This window comes from Cebidichthys violaceus, unplaced genomic scaffold (assembly GCF_023349555.1).
Source record: "Cebidichthys violaceus isolate CVI_PGR_0920_01 unplaced genomic scaffold, fCebVio1.0.p SCAF_15, whole genome shotgun sequence".
Classification (NCBI taxonomy): Eukaryota; Metazoa; Chordata; class Actinopteri; order Perciformes; family Stichaeidae; genus Cebidichthys; species Cebidichthys violaceus.
In genome coordinates this window covers 2944427-2960742 of record NW_027176318.1, presented here as the reverse complement: position 1 = coordinate 2960742, position 16316 = coordinate 2944427, and the positions used below count along the sequence as shown (strand labels likewise).

Sequence of the window (16316 nt, the reverse complement as noted above, 5' to 3'; positions counted from 1 at the left end):
GCCACTTTCTACCACACAGGTTAGCCCGGTGCACGGTCGCCGTTAACACCTGGTTAACACCTGGTTAGCACCTGGTTAACACCTGGCTAACATGGTGAATTCAAACAAAACCACTTTGTTAGGTTGAAGAAAGACATTGTGGGCAGATGTCATGGAATAGTATGTTGACAAAAGTCATAGTATAGTAGGTCCAAAAAAAAGTAATAAAAAACTGTATAATATAGTATATCAAAAAAGTTCATAGTGTAGTATATTAAAAAACAAACAAACAGGGGTCACACCTTTAGTTATGCTTAACTGTACTGTTAGGCTCAGGAGACATGCTGCCCAACCCTGTGAAATAGTCCACCAATAAATCAAAAGCAAGACCGGACAAATTCACTTTCCATTTTTATATTTATTGCTTTTAATTACAGAAAAAAAGAACATCAATATGTTGCATAAAATCCAAATTCCGCTGTAAAAATAGATTTGACCTTCAGAGTACAGGCAGCAGAGGGAGAACCCCTCAAATGGAAAGATGGGCTCAACCATCACGGGCAGCACAACTACACTCCAGATACATACTGGACTTCCCTCCAGGTCCACATTCGCTAACTGCTTGTGATTGATGGGTACAGAACTCTGCAGGACACTTCTGATCCACTTCAAGTGTCCGATGAAAAGTGGAACGTTCCGGGAAACAGTTTGTGACACAAGCAGAAGCTCAAAGATCGAACAGCAGCGAGTCCTTTACAGACTGACATCAGATATCTCAGAGTCTCCTCCACTTTAAACATTCACCAACACGTGGACAAAGTATGTATGCATAGATTTGAATTCCCCTTATGCACTGACAGTAGCTGATGGCAGACAGAAACACACACACAAAAAGCAGAGCGCCCACAAAGCCCTGGAAACTCTGACACACACACACACACACACACACACACACACACACACACACACACACACACACACACACACACACACACACACACACACACACACACACACTAACTCCCCCCCTGACCAGGAACAACACAGCTGGTGGATGCTGAGGAGATCTTAAAATGGCACAATAATGAGAAACTACAATAAACACGTGGGAGCAGAATGGTGTCAAACAGACCGACTGCGCGCGCACACACACACACACACACACACACACACACACACACACACACACACACACACACACACACACACACACACACACACACACACACACACACACACACACACACACTTCTATCACAGACTCAGTGTCATCTTGAGAACCGTTACCACGGAAAGTGTTCAATATTAAACACATAAAAGACATTATGAAATAAACATGGATCGTGTCAAATATTTATTCAAACCACTTCAATATCAATTTGTATTTCAATTGGATCATTTGCTTTTCATAAACATCAAAGCTTGCGTCTTAAATTATTTCACCAACTAGGCGTCATGTATTATTGATCGATTGGACGCCGCACACGTTGGGTCTCCATGTCCCCAAACACGTGTAGTGAAAGAGCTCGAGGCGTCATAACAAACCAAACATTACAGTGCGGCGCTGCCAGACGCAGCGCGGTTCAGTGTTCAAGTGTTCATTCACATGAGGGACGAAGTCAAAAGTCATCGTCAGGTTAGTCAGACGCCAACACTTCTGTGACGGAGAACGCAGCCGCACGTGGATACTTCAGGTTCCATTAACGGAGTCGGTCATTGGTGTTTTCATGCTGGCTCCGCCCACAAAAAGCAGCTGCTGTACATTTAAACAACGGAAGTTTGACATTCTAAATGCAGGCGTTCACTGGACTAGGATCAGGTTTGCTCTTCAGACTCCATCTGTAGTGTAATTAAGACCGTTTCACACCTGAAACACTAAACTGCACTAAGCAGTCACAGTACTGTATCAGCTGATCGCTTTTTTTTGCTGTTTGGTGGTGATACAGAGTGGAAATGAACGACTTGTTTTTTTTTTTTTAGTGCACTTGTGTTTCCTGCTTCACTATAGTGCATTTCACCAAGTATAACCATTTTAAAAATGACAAAAAAATTAAATAAAATAATAAAAAAGCAGCAATTACGTCCAACCACAACATATCAAGATCCACACGGTCAGATTCCTTCAATGAGAAAAACTTACAACAAAAAGGATATAATAGTGTTTAAGAACCTTTTTTTTTTCAGCTGAGACTAGTCTGCTCTTTAATGTAAAAACAAATCCTCAAAAATCTCTTCCTAATAATTAAATAATAACTTAATCATGACCAACCCTCAGTGCAAAAAGTATCAAGGACAAACTAAAAGGAAAGGGACCAGCAGTCACACTGAGCCTTCACAGCCCACCTTCTTTTTAAGAATGATTTCTTTTTTTTTGTTTTCCTGAAGTACACAGAAGATCAGTGCACTGCTCACACAGCGCCTGGGGGGGGGGGGGGGGGAACAGACGACAGTCACCGCAAACCCAGAGGAACTCCTCTTCGTCCTTTCTTCTTCTTCTTCTTCTTCTTCTTCTTCTTCTTCTTCTTCTTCTTCAGTCGGCATTGTCAAGTACATCTGAAATGTGGGAGGCTGCGCACTTTAACCGGAAGCCACCTGCAAGGTTCAACACCAACACACAAGCAACCACATGCACACATGAAGAGATGCATCCACAAACACACACAGGATATACAATCAGTGGACAGAACATGAGCAGTGTGAACATTATGAAGGCCTCTGTTCCTGCGACGTTCTACGTTCACCTCGTTCCGGCTACCGGAACTCTGAACTGAGCGACCGGTACCTGCCTGACAAGTCACTAGTCTAAGAGAGTCTGCTCCTGATGTTGTCAACATGACTTCACTTAGCTTAGGGGGGAGAAGCTCTGTGCAGAGAGGCCACCTTTAGTGCCACTGGCCCAGGGTAGTTTTTCAAGCATTTTGTGCCACTTTGTGCCCAATGGAAGAAGAAAAACAAACATCACAGAAGAGCATTTACAGGGGGGGGGGGGGGCATGACGACTAAGACTAAGGGGAGATTTATGCCGTTAGCAGAGGTGTTCTCATACAGCAGGGTTTGGTTTTTTTACATGAGAGAAGATGTCATGGAGGAAGTGCAGAAAAGAGCTGCTTGCCTAAACTGTCCCTGATGGCTATGTGTGTTTGCTTTTTGCCATGATTTCCCAGGTGTCCTGGAAGTATTTTGGTGCAATGTTAATAATGTTCCAGTGGCACAACTTCTCCTCTGGCCAAATAAACCAAACGGAAGGAGGTAACTCATCAGAGGGGATGTTTAACAGATGAGCCCTAACTCTGCTGAACACTAAGGGGTCCTCTGTTTCTCCCTGCTCCGTGTCGCTGCGCTACCTTGCTGTGTGGAGTCTATGGAGGTTGGTTGCAGTCCTGAGCGTAGTGGCCACTCACTCCACAGTTATAACAGGACACATTCCCGCTCTTCTTATTGACTCCGCCTCCCCCCAGCGCGGCGGCCGGCAGCATCCCCAAGGGCGGGTACACGTGCTGGTAGACGCGCTGGCAGAACGACGCCGCCGGCGCCATCTGCTGCTGGAGGTTGTAGTTTGCAGCTGCCACAGCTGCCACCGCCGCGGCCTGGCTGCCCAGCATGTGCGACGGCAAGTCGGCGTGGCTGTGAGAGTGAGTGTGGAGGGGGCCGTAGGGGGACGGGTGCGCAGGAGGTGGAGCAGTGGGGAAGAACGGGGGCAGGGTGGCAGCACCGTTGGCCTGGTGAGGAGGCTGGGCCTGCGTGAGGAAACTGTTACTGCACAGGCTGGTGAGCTGGAAGAGAGGCGGTGGAACGCTGAACACCTGCCGGGCTGCTGCCATCTGGTGGGAGAAGAATAAGGGTGCCTGGCAGCCGGGAGCACCACTGACACTGTTGTTGGTACTGATGCTGCCTCGGCCACCGCAGTTGTTGTGACACCCGCAGGTCCCGCAGCCCATCGGTTGTTGCTGCTGCTGCTGCTGCTGCTGTTGTGGCGGTGTTGGCTGCTGGGGGGGCAATTGTTGCTGCTGGGTTTGCTGAAAAGCAACCGGGTTGCCAGAGACCACGGAGGCCCCCCCGCAGGACGCACTGCTGTTGCTGTAGGATGTGCAGTCGCTGTGTGCCGTGCTGCGAGTGAGCGCTGGGCTGGGGCTGGGGGCGGGTCCAGGGGTGTGGGTGGGCACAGCTGGAGGAACAGCTGCTTGCACGTGTCCAGGAGATGGAGCCATTCCAGTGGCCGCAGGTGCCCCTGCAGTGGGTAAGACGGAGGCGGGGACAGGAGGCAGATTGTAGGGAGAAGGCAGGCCGGACGGTAGCGTTAAGCCGGGGTGCTTGGCATGTAGAGGCTCCACGTGAGGCAGAGAGGAGGCCAGGCCTGAGCCGACACCGGCCGGGTCTTGGCAGGGCAGAGACTGCTGCAGAGGAGAGGAGAAGGATGTCGGGCCAGGAGACATGATACTGATGGCTCTTACAGGAGCCTGGACTGAAGCCTGCGGGGCAGCGGGATTAGAACCACTCCCTGAAGCTCCATCAGGGCCACCTTGGCTGTGAGACATAGCTGTTTTGAACCTCTGAACCAGAGGCTGCACGGCAGGACTTCCTGAAGGGTGTAGGCCGATAGGTGGAATCCCAAAGGTTGGGAGGACATCCCTCTTCTCCGGGTCTCCCGCAATTCCAGGGCCTAGGACAGCTGGAGGCACTGGGGGCATGTGCATCATCAGGGTCCCAGGCGAGGGCTTCCCATCGGGGACGATGCTTTGACTGGGAGGAGGGACCAGTGGAAGCGGAGAGTCAGCAGCCCCGTTACGGAGCACATAGGGCAGAGAATGCATGACCGACGGAGGGGGGAAATCTGTGCTGGTCTCCGCCTGGGACTGGTGGACTTTGGAAGACAGAGAGCGGACACCACAGACTTGCCCCACCACAGTTGCATCAGTCTGGCGGGCGAAGAACATGTCGGGGCCCCGACCTTTGCTTGAGTCATCAGAGTGGCTGTCAGTATCTAACAGAAACAAGATAAGGTAAGCACACCAACATCCTTGAGACAATAAGAGAAGCATGTAGCACGCCGTGGGAAAAGTGTAGAGTGTGTGTGTGTGTGTGTGTGTGTGTGTGTGTGTGTGTGTGTGTGTGTGTGTGTGTGTGTGTGTGTGTGTGTGTGTGTAGGGGGGGTTTACCTTTGTTGTTGTCATCCTCACTATCCAGGCTCTCTGGTCCTGGGTGTTGAGGGCTGGATGGAGAGCTGTAGCTTTCTGATGATGTTTCACCAAAGGTATCCGGACCAGAACCTCTATCTGCAACAACAGGCGTGTGCTCAACTGCAGAGAAGCCACCAGACATCAGTCTCCAGAGCATTTCATGCAAAACTATGTACGTAAATGTAGTACTGTGTACAGCGGTGCGGAGCCGTGCGTCACGGCCTGAACAGCGGTGTTGTGTTCAGTGACACTGAAAAGTTGGATGTTTTAAAAGTCAGTCATTCAATATATCCAACAGACGAGGTTCTGGAAAGATATTGAGAAAAAAACATCGCTGTGGATCGCTGGTCATGAAGTCAAACTATTTTTAGCCCATGGTTGTGTGTAGGAGCTATTTGATTAGATAAGGTACTGTATTTTAGGAACTTTCTTTAGCAGTGGTATAAAAAAAACTATACATTAGCCGTCGCCCCCGCAGGCGAAGTCCTCGTCAACCAATACGAAGGCTCAATCTGTAGCTTTCTAATGTTCATTGGGTGGATTTCTACCATCATGCAATCAGCGACTAATCCTACCTGTTGGGGGGGGGGGGGGGCAGAATCTCACAAACATTGTTTTGAACAGACTCACCTTGCCTCTGAGGGGACAGAGCTAGCACCAGCCTGCCGTTGGCTACAAAGGCAGCCCCCTTCCCCTTGTCCCTAAGAGACGGAGATGGGACACAAAGGGGACAGAGCAATGTCAACCGAGAAAGACGGCACCGACCAACACAAATGTGGAATAAGGTGACTAGAGTCAGTATCAGGAGTGGGTTTAACATCAGGACACTCTTTTTCTTCTTCTAGTTGACTCAACATGTCTCGCCTACTAGCACGGATACCTGCTGAGTCATACACTTGTGACCTACCTGTCTGTGGGCGGGCCTCTGCTCTTTGTTTTAGGGTTAGGGTGGCTCCTCTTCTCGGTGTCCTGCTGCTGTGAGGAGGACAGCGAATCAGAACACCTTCACACGTTTCAGACTAAACGAAGAAGACCAGTTTGATCCAGAAATCCCAGAGCGGTGCATCAGTGTAAAGAGGACAGGCGGTACATACATACATACACATATATATATTTACTACTATATATATATATATATATATACACATATACATATACATATATATATATACTATATATATATACTATACTACATATACATATACATATACTATATATATATATATATATATATATATATATATATATATATATCTACATACACATATACATACTATACTATATATATACTATATAAATATATACACATATACATACATACATACATACATACACATATATATATATATATATATATATATATATATATATATATATATATATATATACATATATATATACATATACATATATATATATATATATATATATATATATATACATATACACATCGCTGCCATAAATGGAAGCGATCGTCCATGTTCCAGTACTGCAGATAAAGAGAAGGAGGAACCATGTTTCACCTGCTCAGCCTCCTGGCCGCTCCTCAGGGGACAGCTCTTCCTCCTCTCTGCTGGACCATTGAGCTCTGCAGCGTGGCCCCCCCTCCGGCTATCCCCCTGGGGGCCCCTGGCACTAGACAGACTGGTGGAGAGTAGAGGAATAGAAGCGTTCATCATAAAAGTAGTCTCAGCGCGTTTCGCTGCCATTACTGAACTTATTTTGCTGTGATCGGTTTTTTTTTACGGTCCACACAGTCTACTCACCTTTGACATGGACTCTTGGTCCCAAGCTTTTTCTTGTGTCCCTGAGGGTACGACTCTATATCTGAGAGGACATTCAACAAAAATGCCATTACACCATGAAACTAATTGTTAAAGAGAGCAGAGATATCTTTTCAAATCAAGTCAAAAGTGTCCTTTTTCTCATTATTCCTATTACTTCTAATATGAAAGGTAACAGAAACGGGAAAAGACAAGTATATTCATAAATAAAGAACCCAAATTTAAACCACTCCGTTACCGTCAGCATGCTTTATCGATATAGCTGCTAGACACCAGTGCAGAGCGTTGTAATAATCAGGTGTTATTAGGAGGCCTATTTCATGTAGGCCCTGACCTCTCTGTACTGTAAACATGATGGAGTCCTAATTTCACATACATTTCTTCTTAAACTCCCTCTTGATACCTTCGACTCTAAAGGACTCCCCACCTTATAACTGCTCTAAAAATATGATATCTATAAATGTTAAGTTATACAAGGTAAATCACTACTTTTAAAGCAGTAGTACATCATGTGACCAGGCTAATACAGCTGATCATATAATATGATACACATGCTCTCATGCGCTGTGCTTGTCCTCTTTGCTGCTCGCTCCATGCCACACTTCAGCGGTGGAGATGGGTTGAACGGCGAGATGAATGAATGCAGCTCTTCTCACCTTCCTCCTGACTGGAGGCATCCGAACAGTCTCCTTGGTAGGCTTTACCCAGCTGGCTGTGGCCTTCCAGAGGAAAAGAGAGGTTTGTCGACAGTAATCATACAATGTGATAAAGCCTCTTGATGAAGGGCGCCTTTCAAAAAAGGAGACTTGCTTTAAGCGAAGAACATCAACATTCCCTACGATTACAACTTCATGGACAGTCTCTAACCGCTCAAACCGCCCTTTTTGGTTGTCTATTGACAGATGTGGAGAGTATCTGGTACTTGGTATTCATTGTGGTATCACTTCTGCAGAGGGTGGAGTTATAACACTGCAGACCACCGATTGGTCAGAGAACCCGTCTCACCGGAATTGTCCCTTGTCCGACACGCTGTCACGTGTCCCGCACAAAACCCATCTGGATATGTACCTGGTACTCAGAGTGAGTCCAGTAGAGTGGAGCCGTACCGCTCAGTGGGAACGAGGCGGGTCGGATACTCACATCGGCAGCATGGAGGACTTGTAGAGTAACTGGAGTCACAATTGAAGAAGCTGCAGACCTTTCTGGTCTGTCTGAAGACTGGAGGAGCAGATAGGAACCTCTCCCTGAAGGCGGCAGAGGAGGAGGAGGAGGAGAAACCCAGTTAAAGAGCTACAATCACACGTGGACGGCGGCCGAGCAGAGCTCAGAGATACGCGTCTGTCTGATTGGATGGCTTCGGCTAATGTTGATCATTTAACCACCCAACCATCTGCTGACACAATCCATAACCTCAGTACATCTTTGGGTTATTATTTGTTCCATAATAAACCTGTACACGTTCACATCTGTTGGCATGCCTTACGACATGACACGCTGGAATCCATCCAAACATTTTTCTTGACTGAAATGTGCATAGAAGACTTTTTTTTTTGAATTTGTATTCTTTGTTTCCACATATCTTTGTTTTTGTATAAAGAGGAATCTTATGAGAATCACTTCATAATAAAGCCATTTTCATAGAAAAACAGCCTTCACGGTGAACAATGGACCTGTAGATGTTTTGATTGTTCTATGACTGGTGCAGATTAAACCCACAGAGGGCAGCAACAGCAAGCAGCAAAAGTGAATGCAGCTGGTTGTGGGCAGGGCCTGCTGAGGAACAGCTGTCTCACTTTCCACAGTTTCGTTTTACACAAAATAAAACTCATGGACACTGTGTGTGTGTGTGTGTGTGTGTGTGTGTGTGTGTGTGTGTGTGTGTGTGTGTGTGTGTGTGTGTGTGTGTGTGTTCTCTATGACAACAATGAAGCAGCAGGCTTTGAAAATCAGCCTCACCCCTGACACAAGGTGTTACTGGCACGACTGTAAAACAGGCTGAAGACAATGTTGAGACTTGTTTGAAGGAGATAATCCTGATCTGAGTGAATCTGAACTCTAGAGCAGAGGTCTAGAGAAGATGCTGATCTGGCTTGCTCACCAGTCAGCAGCAGCTTTAAACCCTTTAGATCCTGATAGCTTCAGTTGCATCACAAATCTCAGTCCACAGTGTCAGACTCTGAAAACCTGCCTCTAGATTGACATGACATGTTTGATCTCATTCCGTGTTTTCATACATTCACTACCAATATAGAAGATGTGCATGGACAACACTGACTGGCAGCAGATCTTCTTTACTCACAATAATTCCTGATGATTTGTGGCACAGAAGAGTGTAAAAAATGTATTCCAGATGTCTAACGTACAGAAAATGATTCTGGGTAAAAAGGAGACAGATGTTGACCTGGTGTCTGAAGGATATTATAAACAAACTTATAACCCGGCTCATTAATCTTACCATTACTAAAATGCATTCAGTGTACCGCTATGATTTTGAAACTGTGTAATTAATAAAGAAATGCATGTAGTGGAATACTTGATGGTACCGCCACGGTCATTGGCGGAGAGACATTCGAAATGACGAGTTACGACGAACGCACCGTTCAGTGGAATACCTCATGGCACCGCCGTATGGTTTAAGGGAAAACTCAAAATATCCAGTTACATTGAAGGCACCGAAGACATCACGCGCCCAGGGGGGCGTGGACACCAACGATAATCCGATCATCAAGAAGAGCTCCAATGGGATGACATGGCACCTTTTCTGTTTGTGTGTACACCTGTGTCTGTACTCTGCTCGGGATTCGTGGGTGGAGCAAGAGACAGAGACTTTGTACTCTCTAGTCACAACGCTTTTTTACTTTATTAAATACGCTTCATTATGACTTTTGATCCCAGACGTCCTTTGTTCTTCATAGAACACAACATGTCCTGAGGGAATGACCCGTCGGGACTGCTGCTGCTGCTGCTGCTGCAGTGAGCAATGTGTTCATGTGATCTCATATGCTGTGGATGCCAGAGTCCACCAAACAGCAGCAGGAAACTCAACTAGATTCATTGCAGACGACTGACTCAATCAATGGATAAATGCATGAAAAGAATGAATACCAAGAATTGAAATCTCATTTCAATTTGTCTCAATAAGGATATATATATATCACAATATAGCATGTTTTCTGGTAATTCAATAAATACAATCATTTATAGGAAGTAACCACATGGTAAAGCCCATTTTGTAAGCTCCTGTGTGAATTCAATACTAAAGCCAGATTCATCATTACTAAATATTACTATTGATCGGTAGAGAGAAGTTGTTGTTATCATCCTTGCTATCTATCTATCTATCTATCTATCTATCTATCTATATCCCCATTAGGTGTGTATATATCTGGGATAAATGTCGTACCTGAGGTTCTTCTCCACCTCCCTGCTCTCATTGCGGCCCCCCTGGTTCAGAAGCCTCAGGATTCCCTTCTCAAAAGACTCGGTACACTTGTCCTTAGGCAGCTGCGGGAGGAAAACACATAGAGCTATTTCCATCGGTCTTAAACGCCACAGAGGGAAGCTGGAGCTGTGGAACGCGTGTGTAAACTTGTCAAATCTGTTGAAAATGCAATTTAACTTCAGTGGTCTTGAATGAAACGGCAGCCTTTATAGACGGACAGTCGGGATATTGAGATCCGTCGCCTGGTCTTTCTGTCCGCATTATTTGGTCTCAATAAGACAGTAAAACAGCAGTAAAATGGGCTATTTTCCCACATTTTCTCTTGAAAAAACCTCACGTGAAGTACATTTCTACACTTCAAACTATTGTCTTCCATTTGACTCTCTTAACTATTGTGCGTTGGGCTCTGAGTTAAGCAGTCTGTAGGACTGAAACTAGGTTTGTACTCGCGTTAGTGAAGCCGGAAAAGTCTTTAATTAGATAAACCCTCACACCAGCACATACAGTTCAGGACCCTGAACATTGATCCACATGGGTGAAGAAATAAATCAATAAAGAAATCACAATAACAGAAGTAGATACCTTCAGAAGGAAGTTCTCCAGCTCCAGATGAGTTTTGGTCACACTGCTAGAGGAGGAGTCGGACCACTTCACCTGAAACACAGCGCGGGACGTTCTCCATCACTACTCGGACAACAGTGAGACTGCTCACACTTCACGCTACTATTCATAGAACGCTGCCTTCACAACATTACACCGTGCTGATTTGAGGGAGCCATCTTTGGTGATCGAGCGTTGAAAGGACAGATGTGTACGACTACTAACAAACAACAACACCAAAAATGAAGAAACACTAACAAAACATAACAAATGCAATGTGAAAGGAAAGAAGCAATCCCTTCTAATCCCACTGCATAGTCACGGTCACTAGTTACAGCCATCACAAAGGGATTGATTTAGACTACTGTGTAGCTCAATGTAGAACGGCACACGGCTGAGGAAGGAGAGGTGGAACACAGAGGAACATATCAATCACTTAGAATTGCAATCCCAACTTGGGAAATATGGGTTAGGTACAAGGTTCATGTATTGTTATGGTCCATGATGATGAGATATGACGTTTTAGTAGATTATGGATTGCTGGAGCTTGGTTTATGGCACTTTGCCCGCTACACTAGTCGTCTTTCTGCTTCTTCGCTGTACATGTTGTTTGTTTGGAGAAGAATGCAGCGAATGCGGCGTTGAAAGCTTTACAGGTCAACACTGTCCGCTCATGACGTGAAGAATGCTGTGTGCCTGGCAGGATAACAGAGGGGTGGTGGGGACAACATTAGGGGTGGCACAATTCGCTTTCAATTTGAAAAGGTCATGATTCGATCGTTGATTCAAACGGTTTTCATATTCTTCTTTATAAAGACATGCTGCAGCTGCAGACTGCCGTTGTTGTCAGGGAGATCACCAACCCTGCTTTTTACTTTCAAAAGGTCAAAAACTAAAGCTTACTACCATCATTTACAATCAATCATTGTGACACCCTTAATGCTGAGAAATGATATTCTATAATAACAACACTCATAATAATAATAATAATAATAATAATAACAATAACAATTTTATTTCTTATAATATATATATTTTTTGCATTTTCCAATATCTTCCCAGCAATTGGCCGAGGCCCCCTTGAATCCCCCTGGCGGACCCCCAAAGGGGCCTGGACCCTCCGTTTGTAAATCACTTGTCTAATAATAAACTAATTAGCACATGCTCAGTTCAGGCTGTGAAACACCAATAATACAACAGAGCAGGAGCCAGTAGATAGAGATCATCTGTGCATGACTGTGACTTACAGAGTGGGTCTGAACACGGTTCGTGGACCATGTGGAAATACCACCACCGAGGTGTTTTGCAGCAAAGCCTTTGCGTTAGTGTGTGTGTGTGTGTGTGTGTGTGACACATACCTACACTAATCAGTCTGCCTGACCTTTAGAGCTCATATCACACCCACAGAACACCGAGTGTCTGCGCTGCTGTTACCTACCTCAAAGCTGTATTCCTTGTCCATTCTGGTCCGAGAGACGCCCCGGAGCACAATCCCCTCTATGTGCACTGCTGCAACAGAGAGAGAGAGGGGGGGGGCTGTTATTCTATATTTCATAGAAAATATCAACTTCACAAACACAACCAGTCCGTACTTTCTACATGTTTAATAGGCAATATTGACAATGTGAAGGGGGTCTTCTGTGTATGTTGCCGTGGCTAGGCATGGGACGATATGAAGATTTCATGTCACGTGTATCCAGGACAAAATAATTGAGATTAACAAATATCATCCATAATCCTTTCAAATGTGCTTAAAAGCTCTTAAAATGCCAATAAAACATATTGGAATAACTTACATTTTTGTCAAGAAAGAAATATTTGTTTTAATTTTTATAGAAAACCAAACAAAATGAATAAGTTAAAAGTTAAATACACTTCATAAATAAAAGGCAAAATACATTTTTTAAAAATGACCAACATTGTGCGAGTCTATTCTTTCTCAGATAATAAAAAATGTTAAATAAATCAGGCTCTATTTTTTACTTCTTTACCATGTGACCCGTGATGATATGTGCGATTAACCTGACAATGATGATTTTTTTATTCCATCCTATTTCATCCCATCCCTAACTGTGGCAGCTTCTACATACTGATCCTTACAGGGTCAGGTAAATTAGTAAATACATAAAAGTGACAGAAATGGGCTTCAAAAATATGTATTCTAGCTAGAACAACTTGTTCCTGCTTTATGGGAAGTCCGATGAAGTCAACAACTCAAAATGCTGCCCATCCCTGCTGCGAATGAATGCTCAGCACCATCACCTTCTCTTTGTGCGGCCCAGCGGCTGGAGCGCCGGCTCTGGCAGGGCGGATGGGACGCTGTACATTCCCCCAAACCCAGCGCCGGGGCGGGCAGGTAATCCGCCTTCTGACCCGGCAGCTCCTGGAGAACAAAAAATACACCAAGTTAGTGACGGGCTCATCCTGCTCATCTCATTTCAGAGCGAGTAGATTTCACACGTTTCCTATTTACATAGACACTGATGGGAGGAGCTACCATGCAAGGTGCCACCTACCCCTCAGGTGATTCCCCCCCCCCCCCCCCCCCCCCCAGGCTCCATCCTCTTGGGCAAAATGTGGACTTTCTGGCTTCAGAAACTGACAAGCATTGCTATAAACCCACAGTCCAGGGGCCCGGAGACAGAGGTATCTGGATATCTTTGTTAAAAGAAAAAAAGGCAGAACCCCGTAAAATCCAGAACACGGGCTGGACAGAGAAAGAGTTAGTTAGGAAATTCTGTTCATATTTACAAATGAATCTACGTTAACAAGCCAGCTAACCTAATTCACTTCCCAGATGCTTATTTACCCTACAGGTTCACATGTGGTACAATTATCACACGTCAAAATGTTGTTCGATTCTTGTTTCTATCAAAAGGCTCCGTCTGTAAAAAAATAAATAAAGTGATGAAATGACAAACAGCTGAGCAGCTAAGCAGTAAAGAGTTCAGTCTAGTGGTTCAAGTCACCATTAGCATGGCTGATAACCTTGGCAGTCAACGTTATCACTATTGCATAAACAAAAACAAAAAAAAGACACAGTTGCAAAAATGTCACTCCAACGTCCCAAGCACCACTCAAAACATCTGATGAACAAAAAAACTCTGCAAAGGAGGAACTATTCAGCATAAGCAGCTGCTGTCCTGTTGGTGACAGTGAAACCCTCAGAACCAGTGACATGTCCCACGTGGTTCAAAAGCCACAAGAGACCCAGGACTCCACCAGCACTCCACCAGGCTGCTGCTGCTGCTACTACTACTACAGGTACGGCACCGAGCAGCTGGGATATGTAGTCCGCAGCTGCAGGCTGTTAGACAACACTGGAGTCCTGGATGGAGCTTTAGTATGGCGCTGCTTATCATCCAAGCTATCTATGCTATTGACGTAGCACACTTAGCCAATACTTAGTATTATTAGCCAGTTAACTATGTTCATTTGATTGACCTCAAACTTCACCCAGCTATGCTAACGTTACAGACATGGAGAACGCATGTTATGCATCTAGTATAGCATGTAATGGCACCACTGTCGGTCCGCTGCTCGTTACCGTTATCTGGCCGTTTATTCGGAGCTGACTTCGACGTCTCTCCTCCTCCTCTATAGCGAGCTCTATTTTGTCGAGTTGCCCTCGGACCATCTCCCGCTGGTGGAAGTGGAAAGCCGGGTGCAGTGAGGCCATGGCGAAGAGCAACGCCAGTTGCTCCAGAGGTCCCGTCGTCGTCGTCTCGGTTGCGGAGAAGCCGCAGGTCTGCTCCGAACTCCCGTACACACTCCCGTCCCGACACGGTGGACGGAGCGGGTGGTGGCGCGGCTCGCCGAGCGGAGGGAGGGAGCAGTCATAGTTTTTGTAGAACAAGGCCGGATCTACATGGCTCAAGATCCGAAAGAGTATTCCAGCACACTCCCTGCTGTCAGACCCGAGGAGGGACAGGCAAACCAGTAGTTTGGACCTCACCACTGGATCGATCACGTCCGTTAAAAGCCCCAAGTCGCTCGGACTATTTGCCCGAAACTCAAAGTCTCTTAAGACGTGGTAATCTTTCCTTGCGAGGTCTTCTAAGTAAGATCCCAAAAAGCGGAGCTCCAGCGGTTGGCACATATGTAACAGCCCGCACATGAACTCGATCCGCTTAGCGGGCTTTAGATGGAGGCCAAACCACTCAAAGACAGTCTCCTTGTCCAGCTGGGACTCATCCAGTCCGTCGGACACCGAAGAAGGAGGTACCGCCCTGGGAACATGTCGGTGCTCCGACAGATCCAATGACTTGTCTTCGGCCGTTTCATCGCCTCCTTCCTCGCCCATTTGCATCGGTAGCTTCATCTTCAGCATTATCAGCGCCGCGAGAGAGGCTTCAGACTGTAAATAACGCACGAATATACATCACTGACAACGGACACCGTTCCGTAATGCTGGAAAGAGAGGCGAGCTGTCAGTCGGTAGACCGTGTTTTTACTCTGAGCTAACGCTAGTCATCTGGCGCTGCGATGTTTACTGCTTTAGCCTGTGGCTTTAGCTTCAGGTTAGCATGGGCGCTTTAGCCCTTTTCCTCAGTTACATTCTTGTTCTACTCCTCATTTCCGGCAGAGTGGCTATAGAAGGTTAGCACGTTGCTGCCATCGCGCGACTGTTGTCGGACTCGCTGTAATTTACAGAAGGCTGTATTATGACTGTAGTCCGCCATCTTTTCTACGTCCTTCTTCTGTCTGTTCTAACCAATCCGCGTGACGCCTAACGGCTCAAGTCCCACTACCTAACAACAATCTTAATCTTCTTCTTCTTCTTCTTCTTCTTCTTCTTCTTCTTCTTCTTCTTCTTCTTCTTCTTCTTCTATTGCTTTTAATGGCGGTTGGCAAACATATTTTGGGTGCATTACCGCCACCCACTAATCTGGAGTGTGAACTAATACTAGAAACAAACAAAAATAAAAATAAATAAAATAAGTCCTCAAATTCTATTCATTAGTCTTATTTATTTTTATTTATTATTTTATTTATTTTATTCATTGACTCTAAATATTCCAGAAGAAGTTTCCAACCTTTGTCACTAAAGCTTTTCTTTACTTATACTTTCCTCTTCAGTCTCTCTTAGACCATTTTTCAAAACTTCTCTCGCTGACTCATGTCTCTGACATGACAATAACACATGTTCCACAGTTTCTTTTTCTTCACAGAATTCACATTTTCCATTATTATGCTTTCCAATAACTGTTAAGACCAGTATGGCCATTCCTTAGTCTTGTCATAATCATCTCTTTTCTAGTTCGTCCACTAGATCCTGCACTCCCAACCAATGGTTTATTTTAAACAGATATCTTCCTTTACTCCCTTTATTCC

At 45.4% G+C, this 16316-nt stretch overlaps 1 protein-coding gene across 1 annotated transcript; it reads right to left on the bottom strand.

Annotated features, from left to right (window-relative positions):
- Nucleotides 1-377: 377 nt before the first annotated feature.
- Nucleotides 378-15790, bottom strand: zcchc2 (zinc finger, CCHC domain containing 2). Its single transcript, XM_068709611.1, is given in 14 exon segments — nucleotides 378-3347; nucleotides 3350-4960; nucleotides 5136-5276; nucleotides 5787-5857; nucleotides 6064-6131; nucleotides 6680-6800; nucleotides 6923-6983; nucleotides 7597-7659; nucleotides 8081-8184; nucleotides 10344-10444; nucleotides 10965-11036; nucleotides 12421-12491; nucleotides 13245-13365; nucleotides 14530-15790. Coding segments are annotated over 14 exon segments (3456 nt in total). The 5' UTR covers nucleotides 15313-15790; the 3' UTR covers nucleotides 378-3279.
- Between the last annotated feature and the right edge of the window lie 526 nt (nucleotides 15791-16316).